At 47.2% G+C, this 26,546-nt stretch overlaps 2 protein-coding genes across 2 annotated transcripts in view; one reads left to right on the top strand and one right to left on the bottom strand.

The window, feature by feature from the left end:
• Positions 1-26,546, bottom strand: part of LOC120896625 (ecdysone-induced protein 74EF-like) — a 211,725-nt gene that overhangs the window by 157,223 nt on the left and 27,956 nt on the right. Inside the window, 3 exon segments of the mRNA XM_040300881.1 lie at positions 6,731-7,259; positions 7,339-7,506; positions 7,576-8,497. Coding sequence (XP_040156815.1) covers positions 6,731-7,259; positions 7,339-7,506; positions 7,576-7,656 — 778 coding nt within the window. The 5' untranslated portion in view covers positions 7,657-8,497.
• Positions 9,327-10,294, top strand: LOC120896626 (U7 snRNA-associated Sm-like protein LSm11). Its single transcript, XM_040300882.1, has 2 exons — positions 9,327-9,708; positions 9,792-10,294. The coding sequence occupies exons 1-2, from the start codon at positions 9,414-9,416 to the stop codon at positions 10,268-10,270; spliced, it is 774 nt and encodes a 257-aa protein (XP_040156816.1). The 5' UTR covers positions 9,327-9,413; the 3' UTR covers positions 10,271-10,294.

Below are 26,546 nucleotides of genomic sequence, written 5' to 3'. Positions count from 1 at the left end.
TGGGCGTTTAACTGCATTTCAAAGTAAATAAACAAACTAAAACACAACTAAAACCAGTGCCCAGTGTGTCTGTGTGTGGTACAAGCATCCAATTACCATCCAAACCGTTGGACAAGCGGACTGTCTAACACGTTTGGCTTTTATCACACTCCCATCGTACTGTTTGGGAGGGATGCAGGAGGTTTTCTGCAACTTTGCGCGGAACGTTTTTATTACCACGGGGTGAGTGCACAGCGTACACACACACACACCGCACAACCTGTGACCGGTAAAAACTAGGACAAACCTAGCGAGTGGAAAAAAGGGTAAACAACACAAAAAAACCCCGGCGAAGGTAAAAGGACACGTGACCTTTATCGGCGTTCGGTTAGACACGGTTCTATGCGGGTTTGGCACACAGATCGAAGGCAGCGTGTGCCCTTCCCATGCGCTCATGCCCAGACATCCAGTGCGAAGATATCGATACCACGCGAATGGACACGCGCCTCGGTATTTGGAACGCACCTTTAGAATCAGATGTGGACGCGTTTCGCTAACGCAGCATCAGTTCCCGCTGATCGCTGGGCCCAGTTCTAAATGGTTCAAGAAAAACGCGACAACCCTTTGCGACACGCATACCAAATGCGTACGATCGGGTTTCTGCATCTGCATAGTTTCTCAACAAAACCAACAAAAAAAGCCTAACCAAGAACACTCCAGGTGGGCATGAACGGACCTCGCCAGCTCTGCAGCTCCTACGAATCAAATCGGAAAAACTAAACATAAACCAACTGTGATGTCCAAATTCCTTGACAACGATTGGACACACTCTTGGTAGGGGCATAAATTAGTGGGGGCCTGTCACGAAGGGGAACGAAATCGAACGGGAATTCCTGCTGTTCGGTGATGTCGCACGGTGTGTCAGGCGAGTACACTTTTCAAACGATTTCATGCACTGTCAGTGAGAGTTAGTCGCAAAAGTGGCTTAATTGGTGGAGTCATTACTTCAAAGTCTATTAAGAGATCTGTTTTAGTTTAAATATATGGGAAATTATTTGGAAAATAGTCCGTTTGAGAACACAATCAAACAACAAATCAGAAAAAAAGCATAAATTATTACATTATAAGCATCCGGACATTTACAAAACATTTAAAACAATGCAAATCACTCATAAAAGTAAGTAATTTGAAAGAAGTAATGTTTTGTTTTGTTTTTGTTGGCCGGTCTCATGGTACAGTCGTCAACTCGTACGACTTAATAACATGCCCGTCATGGGTTCAAGCCCCAAATAGACCGTGCCGCCATACGTAGGACTGACTATCTATCCTGCTATGGGGGGTAATCCAAAAGTCACTGAAAGCCAACCCCAAAAGTGGTATAGGCAGGCCTGGACCGACAACGGTTGTTGAGCCAAAAGAAGAAGAAGAAGAATGTTTTTGTTAGTGAAATGAACAAAAAAAGGATAAAACAAATTATAAAAATCATTAACCAAATTCATCAACAAAAGGTAAAAAGTAGTAAACAAGCTAATCAAACTTCTCCTAAACAGACAACACTTATAAGTAGGCTCGAGTGAAGGATAAATAACTACAACAAAAGAAAACGCATGTTTCGAAGAGTAAACAAACAATAACAAACAACCAAAGCACAAAACAAATGCTCGATATTATGCTGTAACCCGAAATAAACCCATCAACAAGACGATGCATTACACTAATCTCCCTCGTTCACCTACATAATACGCAAGCACCAAGCACCAACAGCCCTCCCCAAAGCCCCCGCCGTTTCCGTCGCCCACCACCCCAACAAAGAAACGGGATATCGTTGACTCGATTAATCTCATCGATACGCCGATATTACGCCGACTAATCGATCGGACCGGATTCGACCGGAGCCGGTGGACCGTGAACCGTGATTTGTGCCTTTATTAACGCACACTCGCACAGCATTCCCATTTCGGGGCAGCTAGACACACGCACGGTGCACGGTGCGTGATCGCTTATACTACGCGGGTCACTTATTAATTAATCGGAAATGACTCTCAACCGTCTCCCTTCTTCTTCTCTCACTGGAGTGTGTCAACCTGTCCTGTCACTGGGTCCGGTTAGTGTTATTTTGCTAAATCGAGAAGGATCAGGTTTTTTTTGTCGGTTCAGTTTTGAGCCCGAAACCTCTCCCCCCCCCTCCTCCCCTCATCCAATGGGAAAGAAAGTCACCTTCGTCGTGTGTTGGTGCGTTGATCGATTGATCGTGCGAGCGGGGAAGGTGTGGAAAAGCGAAAAATAAAAATATCCGCTCAGCCAGTTAGCCATGACCCAGTGGAGACCCCTTCAGTTGTTGCTCGCTTGGTTCGTTCGGCGTTGGGTCTCGTTGGCTGGTGTTTGGTTGTCGGCAGTGACAAAAAAAACACGAGCGACAATATTGCAAACTGGAGGGAACTTCCGAAAGCACCGTATTGGTGTTTGGGTATTAATCGGGTATTTTAGTAACACACCCGAAGTGGGTGAAGGAAGTCGCATTATGTGCACTTCCTTCGCACTGTTACGTAGATGGCGAGAGGTTTACGCTTTTTTATAGTTCATGCAAGATCCACGACACGTCCCAGTGTGATAATGTCGTTTACGAAGCATTTATGACAAATTGGACCCACCCCGATGTGTTCGTCTCTGACTGACAAGCGAGCGAGCGAACGAGCGCGAGCTTCCAATCCGGCTCGAAGGACCAGAACTGTACGGCACGCAGTTACGGGAACCGTTTTTTATCCTTTCGATTTCGAGCAACACGGGCTACACTGCAACGACAATCACCGCTAAGCACCTTCCACACAAGGCCACGGTTGCGGGGGGCATCGGTTGCTTAGGAAACTTCGGTTTGAGTTAAATGTCACAACCGCACAACAGTGATCCCGTGCGCTTCGCCCCGTCTTGCGCAGAGCCGTTCCGCCACCCATGAAAGGGCCACCATTCTGCCAAAACACGTGTGTGGTGTGCGCGATACGACATGACACATCAAAAACCCCCCCGTGTGCGGTCCCGGTCCCCGACAAAACATAAAACTGGTGACCCCAATTATTGCAAATAGTTTTTGCCAGGCTTGCCCGGTTTGCGAAAGCTCACACCGCCGGTCGCGGGGAACGAATGTATGCGCCTACGCCTGCGCTTAGCCAACTCATCTTCAATCGGAATGCCGAATCGATCGACACCGTCGGCTTAGGTGTGTTCCCGCCTGAGTAGAGGTTAAGGGGTAAACCGCCTAACGGACACGGACAGCGGTTGATGCGATTCGCACGCTGGACCGGAGCGGTGGATGTGTACAACGAACCCTTAATGCCGCGAGACGGCTTCAAGCAACAAAGGACACAACGATTTGTACGCTTTAACGGCGACTTCTTTTGTAATTGCAGCTATGAGGCAATCCAAAGGGTTAGACCGATGAGTTGGGAACAGTGTTAGTGTGGGAATAAACTGACTCTGGAGACTTTTCCTTTTCAAAATTGCCTTTTAGTAATTATTTGCCAAAAAAACCTTTCTTTTTGCGCTCCAAAAACCTGCCCTCGAGCAGTTCCATTCTTCCTTCCTTTGACCACATGATGAGCCACTTTACGCAGTCACTTTCTCCCCGTTCTCTCAATGATGCAACAAGGGCCAACCAGGCCTGCCAGGGGGTGGTAAATTGTGTGCAGAAAGATGACACAATTTCCAAACCAGCGTGGCATCCATCCCGAACAATCACGGCTTATGTTCCAGCACGATCCCGCACGAAACCGAACTAGTTGTCAAAACTACACACTTCCATGCACGATTGCTTTCAACGATCAATCAAACACAAGCAAGCGGGAATTACATTTCGTCGAGTTATTTGTCAAACATTTCAACCAGCAAAAAAGGCACGAACAAAACCAACATCCCAACATCCCGTAAAAGGACACTGAAAAATTGCAACCCAAACACAGCGCGTGCAAGGCGAGGAAAAAACAAAGCTGTGTAGAGGAGTTAGAAAAGCAGGAGGAGGAAGAGCACGACACGACACAAACACCCAGCGACACGGCACCACTGGTTTAAATGTCATGGTTAATTTTTCACTTTCCCTCACCATCGTCGTCCGAAAGCGTCCGAGTCCACCACCAGCACATGCCATTCGTGCAAAAACATTCGGTCCGTTGCATAGTCGGAGTGAATCACACTGTGGCACCGGAACGGAAGCAATCGCGTGCGATGATAAAGTGAAAGATCAACAACAGACAAAAATCCGAACCCTAAAAAGACATGTTCGTTTCCTTTAGCGCAGTGCATGACATAAATGCGCCAAATGTGGGCGCAACAGGAAGCTGTGTCGCAGCGATGGAAAGTGTGTTTGATTTTGGGCTCTTCAGTTTTTCATCCACGGGTTTCGTGACACACATTTCGGTGTCCCGTCCTCCTTTTGCCCGTTTTCTCCTCATTCCACCATTCGCTTTCAAGAGGCGCAAGCGGCCAAAGTAAGCGCAAAGTAAGTAATAACCGCTTCCTTTCGTTTTCATTTCGATTGCCCTCTTTCGGCAGCGGCAGCAGGGGTGAAGATTCTGTACGTAAATGAAGCGAACCGAACCACGGGATGGGAAGGAAGTGCACAGAAAGAGCGGTGAAAAGGCATGTACGAGACACACAGGGTTGCATAAGCCATGGCCTTTGCATGTTCCCGCTTGCGGGCTATGCGGGCACAATGCAGGGACGTGCCGATTGTTTGGTAATGATCGATTCATATGATTATGCGCAACGCCGGGAAGTGTGGTCCATTTCGGGGCGGGTTTTTTTCCCCCAAGCCAAGAGGATGGAAATGATTGAAAGTAATTGGGGGCAAGTACGATCAGATTGTGTGCTGTAAACCGTAGGGCAGGCGAGTTAATCGGTTGTGGGTTATTTATGAATCGTTCTTTTCCCTTTGATTTGTATCGTATTTAGCGTGATTTGGGTTCATTTGGGATGGTTGGTATTTAAGCAATACACTAATTTTATGGCAAAGGAGGGTCTTGTGAGAGCGCCCTCTGGCGTAAAAGTATTTAAAATTACACTAAGCACTCCTTGAATAAGTCGCAAAACTTCAATACTTTAGTTAAATTTAGCAGCAAAATCAGATTCTTTTCGATGTCCGTTATCTAGAACGTCGACTGCTTAATTAAGTTCAATGACCCTTGTTTTCAAGAGCTCAAATTTAAATCGGGTTGGGGAAGGTGTCGCGAAAGAATTCATCCACTACGGGCTACGGTCCCAGGGAATGCATCCATCCAAAAGGGAATCAGATTTCTGGTATCACCTTTTTCTGTTTGTTTGTTTGTCTGTTCCGAACTCATTTCCCTACAAGCCAGTACTGCCTTCTGGCATGCCCCATGCGTATGGCCAATGTGGTGAAGGACAGTTTTTTCACCGTTTCAGTTGTAATACGACCCAACGGTTCGATTGTCCACTTGTGTGCCACGTGAATGAGAGGTTGGGTGCGCTGAAAGTGATTTGCTAATCCATTTGAACGTGAAATTTGTTCTTGTAACAGGCACTTTTAAATAGACTTAAGTCCAATAATTGTACAAATGGTTCAAAGTAAAGCCACAGCAAATGTTTTATCCACTTCTGCCCACCATCTGAACCCATTATGCGACACGCTCGATAACCCCACAACGATCGGATTGCGGAAATTTGAACAAACATTGGCACTGGCGAGGCAAAAGTTCCTCGTCACCCCATGCCCGCCAACGTGCCGAACCGTCTCCGTGCTTTCTTTTCACGCATTGCAACCAATTTTGCCGACCGATGCAATGCGAAACGTCGGTGCGGCCACTGCACTTGACCGTCAAACAAGCCTGCCATTCCCGTTTCCCATCGAAAACGAGGAACAAAGTAGCACAAACACAATCGGATTGCGTTTTGTCACTCTCACATCGCCGTATGGCAAATGAAGCAACAAACAAATCAATTACTAATTGCGCTGGACCGACTGCTGCAAGGTGAAAATGCACATTCTTCACAATACATGTACGCCTCCCACCGCGAAAGCGTAAGCTTCTGCTTTACATGTCCCTCCTGTTCGATCCCTCACCGGGAAGGGAAGCTTCACATTTCACTGAGCCCGAAACAAATTCAAAACGGGTCGTGCTTCCGTTTGGGTGCATTATTGTGGGTTACGGTTTTTTTCTTTGTTGTTTTCGGGTGGAATGATTATGCTTAAACAGCAGATTTTTTTAGGAACAAAGAGTCCCACAATCAAACACAATATGCACAGTTCGTTTTGGGCTGGGATGTCACCAAGCGTGGACAAAAATGGGCAGTGGAAGTGGTTTAATTAACGGTTTGGGGGTTTTTTGCACCATTTTCAAAAGGTGTTTGTTTGAAATTGATTTTAAAACAGGTAAAAACTATAGAACATAATTAAAACCTCTTCCTTTGGTAGCAGCGTTGAAATAACGGCAGCAGCACAAACTACGCGTAGTTTCGCTAGTAAGCAATAGATGGCGCCACCAGCTCACATGCGGCTGCAACGGATTTTCCATTCAAATTTAACCGTTGCATGTACATGAACTCTGATACGCCTTTTTTGCCTAATATCTCTGTTTTTGCTTAACACAACTGTGTAGTTTCTATGAAATCCAATGAAATAAATTTTGCAAATGATACAAATACCTGCTTTTATGTGAAATTATCAAATGAAGAACATGTGCCTGCATCTACCTCTTTTTTTCTTTCCTAACTCTTCCGGTGCGAAATAAAACAATGCCCTTACCTTTTATGACGATGTCGGGCGGTTTGTTTGCTCGTCCACCGTTACTGCTACTGCTCCCATTGCTGCTGCTGTGATGATTGTTGCCATTGTTGCTGCCGCCGCTACTGCTGCTGGACGGCACGCCGAGTGCATCCAGACTGGTAACACCATTTTGACTGTTTGTGTGGGTATGATGGAGGTGTAGCTGCTGCTGCTGCTGCTGCTGCTGCTGATGGTGATGGTGGTTCTGCAGGAGCTTTTCGGCGAGCAGCGAGTTGTTGAAGCGATTCTGCTGCAGCAACCCTTGCGCTTGGGCGAGCAGTATCTGCTCCTGCAGCTGTTGCGTGGTGAGTCCACCACTGCCAACGAGCTGATCGTTTCCACCGGAGCAAAGCCGCTGCAGCCCACCGTCCAGATCGTTTGGCTCGGTGACGGAGAGGGCGCTCAGCTGGGCGGCCGCCGCTGCCGACGTTAGGAACTGGCTACAATTCTGCAGGAAGATCTGTCCGTTCGTTTCCTCGTCTAGCTGAAGATCATTGTTATTCTCCTCCTGCAAAGTGAATGGAATGGATGTTGAAGCACACTTCTCGGGCATGATCTCCCCCCATCAAACGATCGATACTACTTACGACTTTTATCTCGGTGGCAGGAAAGTCCTGGAAGAACTGTTCCAACTCGAACGTGTTCTCGGTCAGCTGCCGCAACAGCTCGTCCGAATCATTTTCCAGCTGCTCCTCCAGCGTGTTCAACTCGCTTGCCAGCTCGGCCGTTTGGCTTGCCGTAGCTTGGTTGCTCTCCTGCAATCAAAAGGGGAAAGATCATTATTATAGTTTTTTCTGGCGATTGTAGTGAAAATTCGATTATACCGTTTGCAGACATGCTTGCAGATCCACCATCCGTCCATCGTTGTCCGGGGACCACAGCAACTCATCATCGATAAATGGCATCGCCACGATGGCAGAGCCACCTCGTAAGCTCGCTAACGCCAGCGTACAATATTATTCAATCAAATTATATGCGAATACGATCCGATCACTGTACATTGGCCACAATTACAATAAATGATCTAAAACACACTCTCTCACTTTCGAACGGTTTCAGCAAAACGCCTATTGCTTATTCACCACACACACTCACCACTTGTATTCACCAATCTTGTTTAGCCAAGACACAGTATGGTCACCTTCGCGAGCTTCCATACGATTCCGCCTAGGTGGCGCTCGGAACACAAAAACGCTTTCACCACTCGATTATATTCACCACACGCGCGCAAACTTAAAATCACCTAAAGCTTCTAACTTCAAACTTCTAGTTTCACCACATTTCACCACTACAGTAACGGTCGGTTCTAATTCGTTTTACAAAAATATACTTTCGACACGTTTATCACACGTACGTTTGCTCAGAACGATTATCATTTATCACAGATCTCGTTGCAGGGGATAGGTTAGGTAAATGGTGTGAGGCTTTTCTCGCTGGTGCGTAAAAGTTTCACCATACGCGCTGTTTGCTGCAGACTATATTGCTTGTTGCGCTTTGCTAGCTTGAAGACATTTGGTGTTGCTTTGCCGATGGTACGATGTTTGCCAACGACCGTCGCCTTTGCTGTTCGAGGAGGCGAGCTGGAGTAGCAGTTGGTTGGTTTGCTTGATAAGTTGTTGGCAAGATGTGGCTCGCAACGGAACTGCAGTATCATTTTCTGGGCTCGTTCAACAGGGCGGGAGGTATTCCAGGTGAAGGGGGTTAACAAGCAATCATAGAGGTGATTTGTTTGTCCAGTACAACAATCTGTAATTGGAGAAAAGAAGAAAAATAATTTAAGCTTACATTTTAAACACATATAGATTGTAAAACATGTGTTATCGATTCGTTTAAACATTTGATGCTCCAAAATTCCGGCACAAAATTCGATTGTTATGTGCATGCCGGTCACTAAACTACGACGAAAGCTTGTAATTCGATATCTTCTTCAACAGGTGACATTGAAACACAGTGGAAGACGATTCTTGTACCCGAAAGTATTGCATAGCTACTTTCGTTCGAAATTCAATCCTTTCGTCTGGGCAAAGACTTACCGATTGACGTAAATTACGTAAAGACATAAGCCTGTTAGGTCCATCTCGTTAACAAAATTCACCCAAAGGTATGCTTACATTGGGCTTTACAAATAAACATAATTAATAAGGGGTGTTAGGAGCGCCAAAATAACAGCACAATTCAATTAGTTGCTAAAATCGAAATAATAGCATTAAAGCGTTTGAATTACGTCAATTACAAATGCTATTACAACATACAACAACGTTTCTTTTCAAATAATTGCATTTGAATTTAAAATGGTGAATTGATGCCCAATGATGGAGCTGTTCGAATTTCGAACATGGTTGGTGTCTTCGATGTTTGTTGTTCATCAGTAATTTTTGTTGTAAATTTTGATAATTCCACTTTCGAAACAAATTGTTTAAAAGCCTTGTATAAAACCGTTCAAGTGATAATTATATCAAACAGATGGAATCGAAAATATCATAAAACAGAGAATCTCACCACTCTATCGCGTTCGAACGAGTTGCTTACCCCTGATGTAAACATTCCCATTTGACAGATCAGGCCTGCTGTCAGGCCAATACAAAACATCTCGTTTCGTGTTGTTAAATTCGTACAGCTTAATATCGTTACTAAATCGTTGCTAAAAACTGCCGCCAAAAGCATGGGAAATAGTGATACGGACAGCACAACGTCCGAATCGGACAGTTCCGGCGAGCTGGACGTCGGGAGTAAACGATTCAATCCACTGAAAGCACTGTATTCCGCCAAGCTCAAGGTGCCAGTTCCAAAGGCCCGCCTGCACGACAATGTAAGCTCGCTGGAAGGGAAGCAACTCACGTTGGGCGGCTTTACGGAAAAGTTCGACGAGGCACGTATCAGACAGATCCGCGCGGCCCAAAACAAACCTAAGCTAGCAGAAAACGAAATGCCACAGAGAAGGTTTCTTCCCGAGCAAGGTAAGCGGCGGTAAGGTTGTGTTGTGCATATGTGTGCTTTGTTTTTACCAGTTTGTCCACTCTTCCCTTCCACAACACGCTAGGGCCAGTGACACGCGTCAGGTCCATCCGACACACAAAGAACATTTTCATCCGGCTCGAGAAAGGCTTCGAGGGGCCGCTGGGCCAGCTGCAGCGGTGGATGGAGGGCCGGAACCGGGTGCGCGTGTCCATACGCAAACAGAAGGGTGTCCGGGGGCACGTTTCGGGTGTGCTCGAGCTGTTCGACAAGCACTGGAACCTGGCGCTGAGCGACGTGTGCGAAACGTGGACGAGGCGCAAGTACCGGTACAGCGAGAACCGCCAGCATCCGGACAGCATGGAAGCGCCGCGCGACTGTAGCGAGCGGTTGCGGCGGCTCGGGATTGTGCTGCCCGAGCTGAAGGTGCGCCCGGCGGACGGGAAAAAGAATGTGATAATCACCCGCAAGGTGCCTCAGTTGCTGGTTAAGGGCGAAATGGTGGTGCTGGTAACGCTCGAGCCGGGCGAACCGCAGGCAAGTACTTCGAAAGGGACGAAATAAAACGCACCTATCTGTTTTCTGTAATCGGATAATGTTACCATATGTACAAATAAGAAATTCCACTGCTTATTAGTGAGCGGCATTAGTGATCCAATATGAAATCGAAAAATAAGTCTATTCAGTCCGAAAAGATACAAAACGCCTTAAGCTATGCAATGCATTTAACAACATTGCAATTTTTTAACATAAAATTAACTTATTGTGTCCTAACGAACGATCTTATCCTTTCTTGCCCAATGTAAGTGTAAGGCTATCAATAGTAGTGAAAAGCTCCATTCCACCCCATTCGTTACCCTCCGCTTACACGTTTTCCAGTCATTGGCCTTTCCTGGCCGAAAGTTCGCCTCACAGGCCAATCGAAGAAAAGTCTATTGCCCTCGCCCCGCTTCACGCCACCTACCATCGAGAGCCCGGGCATTATCCTCTACCAACCCGGACACACAAACACACACACACACTTACACACCTTCTAGCGCCATTCAATTGCATCGGGCGCAAAAAACACAACGCGCCAGATAAAACCACGATAGCAAGATGGGAAGCATAGGAGAGAAAGTTGAAATCATTTCACTTTTCAATACGCACACGCTCTTTGGAGTGGCCACAACTGGTCGTTTCCTTCTCCGTGTGCGTCATTCGTAACCGTAAGGAAAGGTGGAGAGGGACGATAGGAAGAGCGGGGACAATTGCGATAGAAACCATTGCGCTTCATGTGTTGCATATTCTTCTGCAGTAGCAGTAGCAGTCGTTGCACTTGCGGACGGGATCGTGTATGGGGCCCCGAGTACTGTGATATTACATCTCGCTGGTCGCTCACTGGCTGCCACCATGCGCATTTGATGGCATTGATAACAAGCGCAGCGCAGCAGTGGCAATGTCCGTTTCGGCTCTCCATGCTGTGCCATCATTATGTGATGGCCGAGGCCAGTCACATTTAACCTAACCTTTTTCGGTTTTCCCTTCTGCTCCTCTGGCGGAGAGCTCGGGCTGTAAATGATGAATAGGAGTTGGCTTTGCCGTTGTCCGAAAAGGTCATGCTGTGTGGGGCGCTCGTGATGGATGGCTTACTCGTTCAGTATCAACCTTTATTGGCACCATGAATACTATTATTTAGTAGACTCATCAATAGCGATCAAAGAGTTTAATGCTACTGAAAAACGGAACTTCACTTTTGTATAGCAAAAGCGCGTTCATTGGCCTCTCTCTCACACTGTGTTGTGTGCCTGTATGTTATGTTGCAGCATAAGGGGCCACCGGTTTGTGGAGCAATGTGCAATGTGCCATGTGTTTGTTTAGCCTAAGTACCGTTAGACCGCTTCTCGCAAAAAGAGAAAGAGATGCATCATAAAAGAGAAAGAGAGCGCCAAAGGGGAGCTGCAGGTGCAAACGAGCGATGCACCACCGTGCGCTTGTTGCGTGCGGTGCATCATTTACGCGCCAAAGCATAGAGTGGGAAGGAAACACGCATCCCACGACAACTCCCCCTCCCTCGCGCTGCATCGCATAGAAAAAAGGTCATTTTTCTTTCGCTTTCGCTGCGCGTTGCTTTTTTGTTTTGATCGTGATCTTCCATGCGGACCAAAGAGAAGGAGAAAGAAGGAGAGGGAAGGTGCTTTTGCTTTTCAATGAATCCGAAGTGCAACAAACTGTCCGCTATTCATCGTTGGAGTTAGCGTCATCGGAAGTCGGAAGCACCAGCTACGGCCGGAGGAAGGGAAAGAGAAAACACCAACACACACACACTGGGACACGTTTTGTATGAGGCAATCAGCACACATGGGGAGAGAAGAAAAAAAGCCGCACAGAATTGCTTCCAAGCGCGATAAGATTCGCATCTCGGAACGGAGCAAGTGCAGCATAAGAAAGGCGAGGGCAAGGGAGAAGAAGGAGAGAGTGCGCATTAGAAAGGCCTGAGGCTTGTGTCGGCTTGTGTCGTTGCATTGACCGCGATCAGGCGAAAGTGCAGCCTAAAAGGGCAATGGACTTTTCCCCCACCCTCCAGCGCTGCTGAGTGCATAAGATCGAGTTGCATCAGTGGAACGAATGAGAAATAATGCAGCAGTAAAAGGGACGACGCACCACCACCACCGCCCTGCCTTGTTTTGAGTAGATCGCATTTGTGCAATAATCTCCTATTACATTTATGATCACCTTTTTTTTTTGCTTAAAATTCACATTTATCAATAGACTTCAATCAAGCGGGAAACCTTCGGGCAACATTGTACCGCGTAGAAGCGTTTAAGCGGCCTGACTTTTTCTCGTACAATAAAGAGACAATTCACTTTCACTATTTGCTGTCGTGCGAGTGGTGGCAGCATCATAAGCAAACCGCCCGCACCCGTGGCCACTCCTCGTGGCGCCCGTCGGGATAGAATTGAAATAAATTAAATAATTACAAACACACACACAGAGGCTGGCGCGATCGCGTTGATGTAATCCGCAAACAGCAAAAAGATTAACATTCTTGACCACATTCGTCGCGCGCGCGCAGCCGCGCGCCTTCCAGCCAGAGATCGAGTTCCAATGATTGCGATCGGACGGGTAAGGCACGCCGGTTCATGCCACGGACCCGAAATCGATATTTCTCCGGAAGCAAACCGGTTGATCTGCCGTTAGATTTTTCCCGCCAGCACGACCCGTCAGGGCACGACATTGTTTCGACCTGATCTGCGGTGTAAAGTTAATTACATTTTTTTCTCTCTCTCTCTCTCTCTCTTTTAATGCGCGATCGATTAGTATTCTAATCGACCCAACGACCCTCGGATAGCGTGTCGGGTGTATCGGAGCGGTGCGGTCTGACAGATTTATGCCCTATGTGGAGGGGGTTGGGGAGGCTTCCAGCATACATCAGGGAGCCCGATGGCTGCTGCACCTACTTGTCTCGCAAGCCTCACCCAAGTGCAAAAACCCATAAGGTGCGCACTTTTCCACACACTGTTTGTTGGAGCTGTTATTTATGCAAATGTCTCAACGATGTTACACGATCTCCGGTCTGCCATGTGCGATCTGACCCCGGGTACCTTATGACAGGTCGTTTGTCACACTTCTAGAGGGGAAAGAATCTGCTCCCTGGTGCTCTGCGCCATAAATCGCCATCTACGCTGCAGTGGGAAAATGGTAGCGAGACGAACCTGTCGAATTCTTACGCGATCCGTTTTTGGAGCGTGATCTACGCCGTGTTCTTTCAACTAATGAACTCTCCACGCCATTGACATTGAGCGTGTGTGTGGGGTCTAGGTGAGTTTGAGAGGTTCATGGCGTTCGCGTAAAGCGAGAGCCTATGGAAGAAACCTGTTACGCCGTTCGTCGCTTGCTCCGAGCCTCCGAGCGGGTGTCCAGCGGCGTTTGATTGATCAAATGTTTTCCGCGTTCGTGGTTGCGAGAGTGGGGCTGCTTTTTAAGTGTTGCTTCTTTGCAGCAAAGAACCCCGCGCGTAGAATATAGCTCCAATATCTTAATGCGCCGGTGGTGCGTTCTTAGAGCCTCACTTTCAAGGAGAACTTGTACACGATCTCTAGGTTGTTGTTTTCGTAGTAGCGCCATAGTTGGGTAGAATTAGCTCCAAAACCATGCTCCATTTACATCGAAACTATCAGAACCTATTGCTGTCGATGCTATCTTGGAAATTGGGAGGTCCTAAGTTCTCACCAAACTCCCAAAATAGATCCTTGCATTTTGATTTCAAAATATCGTTCAAGATCATGATTCCGTATTTCCGAATGTATTCCCAAAAAAAACGAAACGAAATCTGACTGAGATCTGCTCACCATTTGCCAGACAGTCTCACTCGCACACGCACGCGCGACATTGCAGCATTTGCCAATGTGTGGTGCGGACGCGGACGAAGGGACGGTTTGCCGATGGTTTTGCCATCGATCGGCGCGCTACATGACTCGTTTGGCCGCCAAATGGTATGGCGGCGAGCAACTAAAATTTCAAGATCAACCCCCACTTCGCTCCCCCCATCAAACCTCCCTTTACCTCCCGATCGACCCCATCGACGGAACTTTCGTAAGGTCAACCACTACCGACACGCGATGCCACGGAAGGAAGGGGAAGCTTGAGCCGAGCTTTTGCAAAGCGCTATTGACGCCTTGCTTCCCTCCTCTTCCCACTGCAAGACGTTTCCGCCACTACCACCACCACCAGCCGGTCCGATCCGGGTGCAAAGTGAAGCTATTCACGCGAGACGTAGTAGACGCCCGAGTACACCTCAGCTCACCTCTCACCGTATACCTCCCCTGAGAGGGGGGTTTATATTCAACGCTCGGCAACTCCTCACGGTCAGCATCAAGGGGGAACCTTGATCGTGACGAATAACATGTTTACTGCTCACCCCCCCCCCCCCCCCCCTGAAACCCCCCAGTTGCCACCAACGATCTCTTCTCTCATCGATCGCCACGATGACGTCACCGGTCAGTCGGCAGTTTGGCGTTTGTGGTGGGATGTTTTGGTTTTGGGGTGCGTTTTTGGCAGACAAGACACAATTCTCAGCGCGAGTGCTTCCGTTACTACTACGCCACACTCGTGCGTGTGTGTGTGAGCGGGGGTTTTGCGTACCACTGGAGATAGAGGTGTATAGGTGGTACGAGCTTGCAACTGCGCAGGCACTAGATCGAACGGTGCTGGTGGGTCGTCGTTGTGTCACTGTCGTCGTAGGTTTTTGATCGTGAATTTACAACCACCGCACCGGGGCGGAAGGTCACCGCGAATTGGTTGGCCCGCATGAAGGTTTTTGAGGAGCTTTTCTAGCACAGGACGGAAGTTGGAAGCCATTGAAAGCATAAAGTGTCTATTCTGAGGTTCGTTCTTTGTTAGAGGCAAGCAAGCAAGTAACTCTTCTTACCACAGATCAGAATCAGTTCGTTTTACCGTTGAAGGGACAAGAGATAGATTAAAGTAATTGCGCACCCGCTCCCGCGTGTGTTTCTAATAATAGAGCACCAAACCGCCGGTTGCGCGAGGCGGGTTGCCTCAGTACGGCCGCTTTTGCCTACAAAGCGCAATAAACACCACCAGAGAGCACTCTGGTGGTAATGATCGATAATTGATTCGACAGCCAAGCAATAAGCGGAGCAATTGATCACCGAAGACGCCCGGTGACCGTTTTGCGCGACCACTGAGGTGGCCGACAGTGTGTGTGGGGCTGTAATCATTTCATTTTACAAATCTTGTCTAACGGCCGGAGCGCTTTTGGTGCGGTTGGTGCTGTAATTTGACGATCAAAGTGATTAGGCCCTGTTGGTTTAGCGCGAACAACGACAGGAAGTGTTCGGTAGTTTGAGTTACGTTTCCTGATAATGAAACAATTACCGATATCCTTTCTTGGAGCTCAGATAGAGTTCCTTCTTTAGTAGGAAACCCCTCTGAATGACTTCACCTTCTTAGGGTCATGTCTTACCCATAAGCAAACGATCAGAAATCACTCTCTTTGAGCGAATATTTAAATAATAAACCCATTCCCAATAAATGAGCTTACATGGGTTTCCGCGTAATGACCAACAATTAACTGCGCTTTGCACAAAAGGGGTTGTTATTAATCAGTTAACAGCCAATATTCCCGTTGCGTGCCGAGGTGCAATAGATCCTCTACGCCATGCGCCTGTTGAACCTGGCTGCGCCTTCCGCCTTGCCGCCGCCGCCGCTTGACGTGTCAAGTGTAATAAAACAACACTTTACTATGGTTGCTATGATGCCCGTGGACTCAAGGCCGTAGGAATTTCCACCCTGCATTTCTTTCGACTTCGGGATCATGACCGATCGAGCTAATAAACGATTGAATATGGTTGTTACTAAGAAAGTGATCAATTGTCAACCAATGCTAGTTGGGTGTACTAAAACACATAAAACCGTAAGTGTCATTCCACGAAAGACGTATGATCTTGCCATTTCAAAGATCTGCAGCGAAACAAAAACTCCTCCTTAAACCATATCGTCATCGTCTACTAAACGGTTCGGTTTACAAGCTGCCCCAGGAATGTACTTTCGTGTGTGAGTGTGCACTCCAATCTAATTCTCGAACCGTCCGTGCAGTGACTGCACCTACCATGCATCGCCTGCAAACGCCTTTCTAAACGTGCGTTTGTGCAGCAGTCCGATTCGTCATCCGTTTGGTCGTTTTCTAGTTCTATTCTAAGTTGCGTTACGCCATCGTGCTCGGGCCCGTTACGCGTGCGTGTTTGTTTTTTGTGCGTGCAGCTCTTTGCAGGATTGCGCATTTCTCCTAAATTGCACTGTGCTCTGTCCTTGCAAAGATGACGCGACGATGACCGACCTCCCATCGCCAGTCGACGAACGACCAGGAACCTAAACCCCCCAGCACTGTGCCTCGAAAGTGTTGATCAGAATGTCCCTGAAAGGTTGATTGCTATTGTGTCGGCCACTTTTCACACACACACACACACACGCGCAGTGGGTACAGCCAGGGACGGGTATTGCGCGAATAGTTTGCGCCAGGGAGCTCTCTCGGTTGCTTGCGCACGGCGAACGGGTCGGTTGTGTTCGCTTCTATTAGCATAATTAGCTCTAATCGTGTGTTGGATGATGAGAATAGAACCTGTTTGGCAGATTTATACTATCACTTTTACCGCATTTTATCCTTACTTTAGCGCAAATCGGTGAAAGGGGAAAGTCACATTCTCGAGAATATTTCAAGCCGTCAGGACGAACGGATCCTTTCTATTACTTTCTAAACGCAACAAAGTGGATCTAGATAAAGCGCATTGCATTCTAACCCCTGCACACTGACCGTGACGGAGAGAACGGCCACGAATGTACTTCCGGTTCCGCTAGAAGAGGCCGCGCGCTCAAGGAAACGCGCGCCCAAGCTTTCTTGAACTTTCAAAGCCCGGATGTGCAACTTCCGATTCGGTTGAAATATTCAATTGAACCATCACATTGCCACCCCGTTCAAGCAGTGTCAATGGTGGGACGTGTTACGCACACGCCTCTCGTTCGGTTCTAAAAATATCTCCCCATGTCACCTCCACTCCACTCCTTCACACTCCCATGTGTGCGTAAGGATTCAAAGTGTTTACGGATGCGCATGCATAAAACCGACGTGGTTCAGCGTGGCGTTCGGCCCGGTACGATATCAAAGTTATTCACAACCCTCCGCCCCGCTCGCCCCCGTGGGGCCGGTTCCGTTTGCCTTGAATTTAATTCACTTCCTCCCCGCCTACTACCACCCCCCCCCCACCCCCCTGGCATCGAGATGAGATCGCGCGCGCACCCGAGAACACCTGAGAGAAGTGCCGATTTGCCCTTGACAATGTAGCTTAAAGCTTGCCCCCCCGCTCGATGTGTCGAACCTCTGCGATGCTGGGGCACACCACCACAACGCGCCAAATCGCATCAATCAAACATTGCGCGTAAACAGCATAAGCGATTTGCCGATCAGAGCAACAAAAAAAAAAAGAAAAACAACAACAGCCAACAATGGCGGATAATGCTGGCCAAGATCTAATGGCAGCGAGCAACAGCAAAAAACTAGAAATAAAAATAATCAGCTTGTGCATTAAGAATTCAAACAAACAAACAGAACAACACAACTCGACTGCTTTGAACTCGGTTTTGCGGTTTCGAACCATTTTCGGTGTGCTCGAAAAACTTGGGTTGTGGTTTTTTTTGGGACAGTGTGTGTGTGTTAACATGTGCGAGTTTAATTCGCTTGAAATGGCGTCGCTCGCTCTATTGCGAGCAATGGAGCTTCTAAGCAAAACGTTGCTGTAATTCTTCCCTACCACACACACACACATACATCGATCGGTCATGCCAATTGCTCACGGTGTTTGCAGCCACTGCACTCAACGTCTCGAAATGGTCGAGGGCAAAATCCAGGAAGTAAATAGAAACACACAAACAGCAGTGCTATAGAAGTTGCTAAGCTCTAGCGCAGCTCTCCATGTGTGTGTGTGTGTGTTTTGCTCCCTCAACTCACCCTCCACCCTTGCTGCCCACTTACAACCCATTGAAGTAAACAATCATTTTTCCAAGGATACTCTAATCGTCACCAATACCATGGTGACGCATACCCATCGAGCGGAGAACTAACATGGCCTACCACGTCCACATACACGTGTATGTGTGCGTCTGTGTGTCTGGGTATGTGAGAAGTGCGTTTAGAAAATACGCGACCCACCACGCAGAAGGAGCGTGAGCCAGAAGAGGACGCAAGCAGCAACCCTTTGCCGCACGGTTATTTGCAGCGCGCACAGAATGCAAAATGCCCCGTCTTGGTCGTCGTCGTCGTGACGCGACGTCGTGAAGTTGTAGAAAGTCCCCAGCCCCCCTTCTCTATACAGGAAGTGCGGTGCGGACGTTGGAGTGATGATTAGTGTGTGAATGACTTACGATAGGGAATGGGGATGAAGGGGTAATATTCGACTCAATGACACCGTCGGTGGGGGTTGAAGGAGCAAGCTGACGACAACTATCCAGACTAGCTTTTACAGCGCTTAAAGATGTCTGTCCACTGTAAAGCGCCTCAGTACAACTATCATTCCTCTAATTAAAACAGTCCACTCATGCCCGTACACCCATACACACCCTGCGAACGGCGAGCGAGAGACAAAAAAAACACCCTTGCGCCTTCCCATTCACCCAAGCATTCTGATGCAAACCGAAACGCAACGCAACGCGCAAATGACACTTTATGATTTATGACAGACAGGCGATTAAGACCGCACACGGCCACCCCCTTTTCAGAGGCAATTTGACTGAATCCTTTGCAACCAGCAGATACAGCGGCCCTATACGGGTGAGCGGAGGTTGAGAAAGTGCATCCTCAAGGACCGCCGACGATCCCATCCCAACCATCCAATCCATCCAATCGCTTTGTGAACGGAGGTCCGCCAGACAGATCATGCGCGCGGGTGTGTGTGTGTTTGTTTTCCAATTACTTCTCTTTCCATTATTGATCGTTTATTGCATTCCGAGGGTTTCATTTAACACATTGATTAAAACGGCGAAGTTCAAGAACAAGGGCAATTGGGTGTTAAGGGACATTAATCGTTTCGTTCGGGTACTGTTTAGTAGATGAGGTGCTTTTTGTGTGTAAAACTGAGATGTGAACAGTACATTGGGTATTGCAAACTGACAGCTGTCATCTTGCTTTAGTATATGATGTCAGTTAGTAGTAAAGCGCAATCAAAATAGTTAGTCTTATTCAAAATATTGCAAGTAGACCATTTTATATTACTAAGTAGTTTCTCATTAAGTCACTTAATGGTCACTTAATTAAGTCTCCTACACGCCAATTTGTTTTAGTGTATCATGACAGTCTATTCGCAGTTAAGAGCTTTCAAAAATTGATTAAAATATATTTATAAAACGTTTCTTACTAAAATGATTGTAAATAAATCATTTTCTATCACTAAATAATCACTAAGTAAGTAACTAAGTAGCTCCTGAGCACGTCGTTTTGCTGAAGTATTTGGCAACAATTAGCGATTGACAACTATCAAAAATGAATAACACAACAAGTTTGAAAACATCTTCTTTTTCATTTTTTTCATTTTTATATTACTTAGTAGTCATTAAGTATATCACTTAGTAGCTCTCGTGCACATCGTTTTGCTTTAGTGTCTGATGGCAGGTCGTGGTAAAGAGCTATCAAAAAAGTATAAAACAATGTTTAAAAACGTCTCATACTCAAAATATTGTAAGTAGACCCTTTTTTATCACTAAGTAATTACCAAGTAAATCACCCAGTTAGTATAACTCTTGCACTTCAATTTACCTTAGTATATGGTAACAGTTCGTAGTCAAAAGTGTATTAAATAGTGTTTAAAAACATCAACTATACAAACCATTTCAAGTTATAAAGGTTCTATCACTTAGCATTCACTAAGTAAACCGCTTAGTAGCTCTCCTGCATGTCTTCCAAGTCACTTTTGCCCGACCGAACATAAAACGCGCACTCCGATGACGAAGGCAGTGGAATCTCGCTCGCTTTTTTGCACGATTCCCGGTCGCTCCCGGTCTTTGCTGGGTGCAAAATCACACACACACACACATTAGCCGGCACCACGGCATTTACCTCGCCCGATGACTAAGTAAGCAGCGGGGAACAGCGCGGACAGAACAGAAGGCGAGAGTCGAGAGCGAAAAACCGGCTCGATCTGATCTATTTCTAGCCCGGGATCGCCAAGAAAGAAAGGGGAAAGTGTGCTGTGTGTGCACGCTCTAAACGTGATTGTGCCTGTGATCTGTCATGGCAAAGGCGTGCGGTGAGGAGAGCAGAGGAGGAAGGCTGTTGCTGTAAGAAGGGTAGCACCGTTCCCTGGCTCCTGCTGTTGGCATAGGTCCCGTGGGTTTGGCAAGAGTTGATGCGCGAGAGAGATAGGCGGCACTCCACGAAACACGAATTCCGGACCTACCTCAACGGGGGCTAGCTCGCTCGGTAGACCCAAGGTGCCAAAAGGGGATGCATCCGTCCCACTGGTTCCCGATTGTACTCACTTGCACTCCAACTCATGAGGGGAGAGAGACTGAGCGAAAGAGGGAATTCCAAAAATAAAGCTGTCTGGCAACACTGCCAGATGTATGCAAATACGCGCCTCTCTCACGGCGAAGGTTTCGCTCTCTTTCTCGTTCTCTCGCTCTCTCGTTTGCCTTCGCCGTTGAACTTGGTACAGAGCAAAGCCCCCCGTGATGCGATTCACAGCCTCCCCATCAGTGACCGCGCACAGGGAGGGGGGGAATGGTAAACATGTTTACATTGAAACGTGTGAATTTTGCTCTCGCTCACCGGCCGAAGGTTTCCGAGCGGAGTGAGCGGAGTGTTCATTCCTGCTCCGTGAGCTCTCACCACTCACTCACCACACGCGGTCACGTTTTGCTCAGGTGCTCTGAGGTGAGCACTCTCAAACTCACCACGCTTTTCCATCAGCCCCGCTGCTAATCCTATTTATCGCGTCGAACTGGACCGAAAAGCGTTTACCTTGAAGCACCGGAGACATGTGCGCCCGGCAGCACATGGGTTGAGAATGGGAGAGCCCTAAAGACAAAAAACCGCGGGCTCTGTACGAGTGTTGCTGCCATGTGAGTGAGCATGCCATTTTCCCCCCTCATCCCCATCACGAAAGGGGGTAATTATATCGCCCACCCTGTCCGTGTACATAGAAAGTAGGGTTAAAAAGGTAAACAGAACGCCACATGTCGGTGTGTATCGAACTGGTGTGCGAAAATCTTGTTGGGCTTTAGGCTTGTTGTTGTGGCTTTGTTTTGAAACTGTCACGATGTCAAGCTAAACGAGACCGCGCGCCCCGATGGGTCAGTTGGCGTGAAAGCCACACCGCATTACAGGCGCGCCCAACACGCGATATGGGAAGGTTGGGGGTCGGCTTGTTTTCGGAAAATATGATCATCACGTGCAGGTGCAACGAGTCGCTATTTTGGGGTGGTCAGTCCCCCCTTAAACTCATAATACGCAAAACGAGCGGCGGGGGCACGTAAACGACAGACAGTGCTTCACGCGCCTCACTCTTTGCGCTGTTGCTTTCCAAGCGAAAGGAGTTAATTTGTCCGCGCGTGGCGTTGCGTTGCTTTAGCGCTTTAGCCCCCCCCCGCGTATTGGTAAATAGTTCACTTCACTGTGAGACACCGCTGTCGTTATGTTATGCGTTTTTGTTGTTGTTGTGGCCGGGAAAGCCCAAAAGGGGCAACAACCATTTCACCCGTTTTTTCCCGCAGCCCTACTATCAGAGCCCTATCCATGCGGCGACGGGAGGAGAAACCGCACAACTGTCACGTACGTTGTGCGTTGTTCTTGTTTCAGCTACTTCTTCTTCTTCGTTTTCTTCTTATTGAATGCCAAGTCTCGAGTGCCGATTAGCATAAGTCCATGTTTGGTGGTTGTTTGTCTTTTCCTCCTTTTTTTTGGCCGCTCGTTACTTGCCTGCTTACACTCTCAGCAGGTCACTTTCCACCGGCATCGTTCGTTAGTTCGTTGGGGCTTGTTTGGGGCCGGACTGGACCGTGTGATTGTGTTGCTGTGCGGCCCAGACGCGAGGTTTGTAATTTCAACCTTTCCAGCTGATAATTGGCTGATTCCCGAATAAGTGGAAACGCGCGTACTTCACCTTGACGGTTGACGACTGGTGCGTTGTGCGGCGATAACACCTCAACTGTTATCGGCATGGATGTGTGTGTTTGTGTGGTGCGTTTCAGTGCGTACAGTGACGAGAAACGTGATGTGTTTGTGGTGAAAAAAGCGCATTTTGGAAGGCGGTTTTTTGTTCTTTTAAAGAATTGAGGCGTGATTTCGCAAGGTACGCAAGAATATTTGGACCATTAATTTGATCCAAAAGCATACAAAAAGGGTGTAATGGGTTTAAAAAATATGTAAAAAAAACACCAAAAATCAAACATTCCACTTTGTATTTTGATTGGCATATAAAAACATGTTGGCGCCACCCAATGAAAAAGCGACAAGCAACAGTTGCACTCCTTTCTGATCATAGTTTTGGCCGTTCTGTTATGACCAGTTTCGTTCGGCCCCCTTTATTTAATGACCCGTTATCATACGCTTTACTGTCGCTCGTTATTGGTTTCCCATTCTGCCATGGCTTGGTGATTGATTTGTGGCCAGCTTCAGCTTCCCAGCGGACCAAAACCAGATGTGTGGCTGTAGATGTAATCAATACAGTTTGGGGACCGACCTCTCCATAAATTATGTATGATGGTCAATTATTGCATCATTAACAGTGCAATTCGCGCGTGAATTCCTTTTCCTGTGTGCGAAGAAAACACATCCAAATAACACGTCCGCACAGAGAGAGGGAGAGAAAATATTTGAACCAATAAAATCACACCACATTTGGGATGGATTTTTTAAATTTATTCGCACATTGTCTTTCCTTCCTTCCCATCCTGGAAACGCTCGAATAGTACAAAATAATATTCACAAGAACCTTCCCCGTGATGGCATACAATGTATGGGGCAAATGCGCCAACCCATCCAACAGCGCCAATGCGGGGACCGTAGCATCATAACAGTCAAACATGCTGATGCATCGATTAGATAAGGCGAAGTGCAAGAATGTATTGTCTGAGGTCAGTTGCAAGTCACGCATTAATGCAGCGAACGAATGCAGCGGTGTGATCATCGCTCCTTCGGGGCCCCGACGATCGTCGGCTGGCCAAATGGGATGGAATGAAGCGTGAAGAAAAATGATCCATAACGCAAAACGATACCCCCTTTTGCTCCACGCGTGGTTTGCAACGCTCTGTCTCTTTTCTGTGCGCCTCGCTTCCAGCAACACTTCGGGTTAACTGTACGCTTGCATAATTTTACTCCCGTCTTCTCCCGAGTGCCATCCCGGGGATGGGGAGGAAAGCAAAAGAAGAGAGAAGATGAAAAAAAACTGAAAGGAATTTCAGTGCATCATTGAAGATTGCACCGAGCACTGCACACACACACAAAGAGTGCTTCGGAAGACCGAAAGTGAAACAAGCGGGAAATTTATGTTGCGGGATGCGGTGCGAAACATAAAAGAGACAGAGAGAGAGACGAAAAAAAAACAAACGAAGAAAGAAAGGCATAATTGAAGAACACGCGGAATGAAAACCGGTTCTTGGTGTGTGTACTGTCAATGGTGTGGAAGTACTCTAAGAACTGGATGTTTCTGAATTTTCCCACAGACGATTGAAGATGTTTTTCATTGCACCGAGAATGTTGGTAACGGTTTTTTGGTGAATTTTTGCAACATGAATTGAACTTTTGATTGTGAATTTTCTTACCACACTGCTTTCAAACTACTCCTCATCGGTTGCCATTCAAACCATCCATTTTTGTGTGCTCCCAAAGTCCCCTTGAACTCACCTGAAAATAGAGAAAGAAAATGTAACAATAAATAAATACCATGCGTCTCCATCACTTTAGTTCTAATGTAGCCGATTTGAAATCGAACCAAAAACCGCACACCACACACAGTATGATTTGAAAAGCCGAGAAAATGTTACCGAAACGATCAACAATAAATAAACAATCGATCAATGTCCCAGGAGCGTAGTGGAAAATGGTGTGAGCTAATGTAAACACAACCAGTCCGGTGTTTTTGCTGGGAACAGTAACGTTGGCAAGCGCATTAGGAGGGAGATGATCCGCTCCAACCAAACCATAGAAACACTTGTGACGCATCCATCATTTTGAAGGGGAAAATGGGGAATGTCATCACCAACACCACCACGCCCCGGGCTATCCAACCTTCACCTCTGGAAAGCTGTTCACCACTGGGAACAGGTCAAACAGTGGATGAGACATTGGACGCTTGATATATACTGCACATTATTCTTTTCTCGCATTATTAAAACTACTCTCGCAAAGCAGTCGCTCTTTCTCCTCCAAACACAAACAACACGTGCTCTCGAAGTCAATGGCGCTGAACTTGATCGAACGCCCCCGAAGAAAAGTCAATGGCTTTTGGGGGGTGGCCAAAATTAGGATAATAGTTCATCAACGGTTCAGGGGGAGGGCAAACATTGCTCGCTTATTCGTCTCACTTTTCGACTGTCACAGCATCCTTCCTACCGGTCGCACATAGCATCGCATCGGCAGCATGGCAGGAATGAACTTGAATGAGCTTTGGAAGGAGAAGAATCCCAAAAGGGAAGAGAAAAAGCACTGTGTCCACCCCCCGGGTCCTGTGAATGATGAGGTGAAGCAGCGAACGAGCGAGAATGAAAAATGGCATCCGCGATGCATTCGTATCGCATCGATTGCGCATCACCACCACCACCCACCACCCCGACGATTGCATAACCCGTTTTTGTGGGAAGCAGTTTTTGTGTTTTGCTTCGTTTTGCTGGTATCGCCCAAGTGCAATGTTTGGAGCGTTTTTCTTTTCGTGTTTCGTTCCCCCTTTGACAGATGTTTGGCAATTTAATGCAAAAAAGAAGCTAATGATGGTTGATGATGCTGTGTTGGTAAGGTGAAATGTGTTTGCATAAAGAACGTCAATGGCGATCTTCACAATTTTGATATAATAAAGCGATCTTATTATTTTTAATAATCAAATCTCATTTAAAAGAAACATACAAATAGCTTCCAAATCCCAAAAGTAGGTCAATGTTGCTGTAAATTAAGTTCATACTCATCAACACGCACAGCATTGCAGTTTTGCGTATTATTCCTTTTCCTCGCGCGTAGCATGACTGCCAAGGGGAAAGGCAACAATATTCGCTAAAACCAAACTGTCTTCTTCTAAACGTCTTCTGACCTGGCGTGAGCACTTAAATCTAGGCCATTTCTTTGTCAGGGTTGCCACAGTCTGCCCCACTCTTTCACGCAAACTCTTTCCACGAGCGGGGGCGATCGGTGGCAGATTTATGAACCTTTTGCTTGGATGGCGATAATAGGAAGTGAAGAGAGAAAGGTTAGCAATATATATTGTTTCTATATCTCTTTACAAGTAAGGTTTCTAAAGATTTAAATGGATTTTAACATTTTTGTACAGAATAAAGTACGTTTAAACACATTAAATTAATAACCATTCCCACCAACAGCGAGCAATGCTCAGCATTCACATGGATTGAATGATTCAAGCTCCCTCAACCACGCTACCTATAGCAGCACGTGAGCAATAACCTCCGCCAAACGACAGCGCATAGCACATCAGCGAATCAAACGCTCTCAGCTGCCCGTGTGTGGCACTGGTGTGGCGGCCACGGTCATGGCGCCACCACCGACTGACTTCCAGCTATCGAGCAGCGATCTTTACGATCCGCCAAGCCGAGCCCTTCGAACTTGCTCTTGCAACGCTGCCTGGCCTCTGCACATTCCACGACAGCGTTGGTGATATTTTAACCCTTCCCTATTCCAGCACAAACACATTGAGCTATCGCACACCCACGACCTACAGCAGGGGTACAGCGGGGGGGGGGGGTTTACAGCATAAAACAAAATAGATACACAGATGAACACGTGAGAGTGAGTGGGATTAGAGAGCAAACGATGAACCAGAACTACTCTCACCATTAGGGAAGGGGCAGAAAAGGAAGGTGTAGGAAGGGGATGGGGGAGGGTCGATCCACCCACACAGCTCACACTCACTTACACGGCTTGGCAAATGCACTTTAAAGCTTGCCATACGCTGCCTTGGTGTAAATCCCGCTAGCTGGGAGGTTTCCATCGTTTATTTTCTTCTGGAATGGCCATCTATCTTCTTTTTTTCTTGCACTCTCTCTCTCTTTTTCTCCCTCTCTTATGTTGACTAAGTTCAAACTCAAACAAGTTCAAACTCTTTCTTTCTCTCTGCCCACCCCTTTTTCCGCA

This window comes from Anopheles arabiensis, chromosome 2 (genome assembly GCF_016920715.1).
Source record: "Anopheles arabiensis isolate DONGOLA chromosome 2, AaraD3, whole genome shotgun sequence".
In the NCBI taxonomy this organism is placed as follows: Eukaryota; Metazoa; Arthropoda; class Insecta; order Diptera; family Culicidae; genus Anopheles; species Anopheles arabiensis.
Note: the sequence above shows the minus strand (reverse complement) of the source record. Positions and strands in the feature narration are given on the sequence as shown.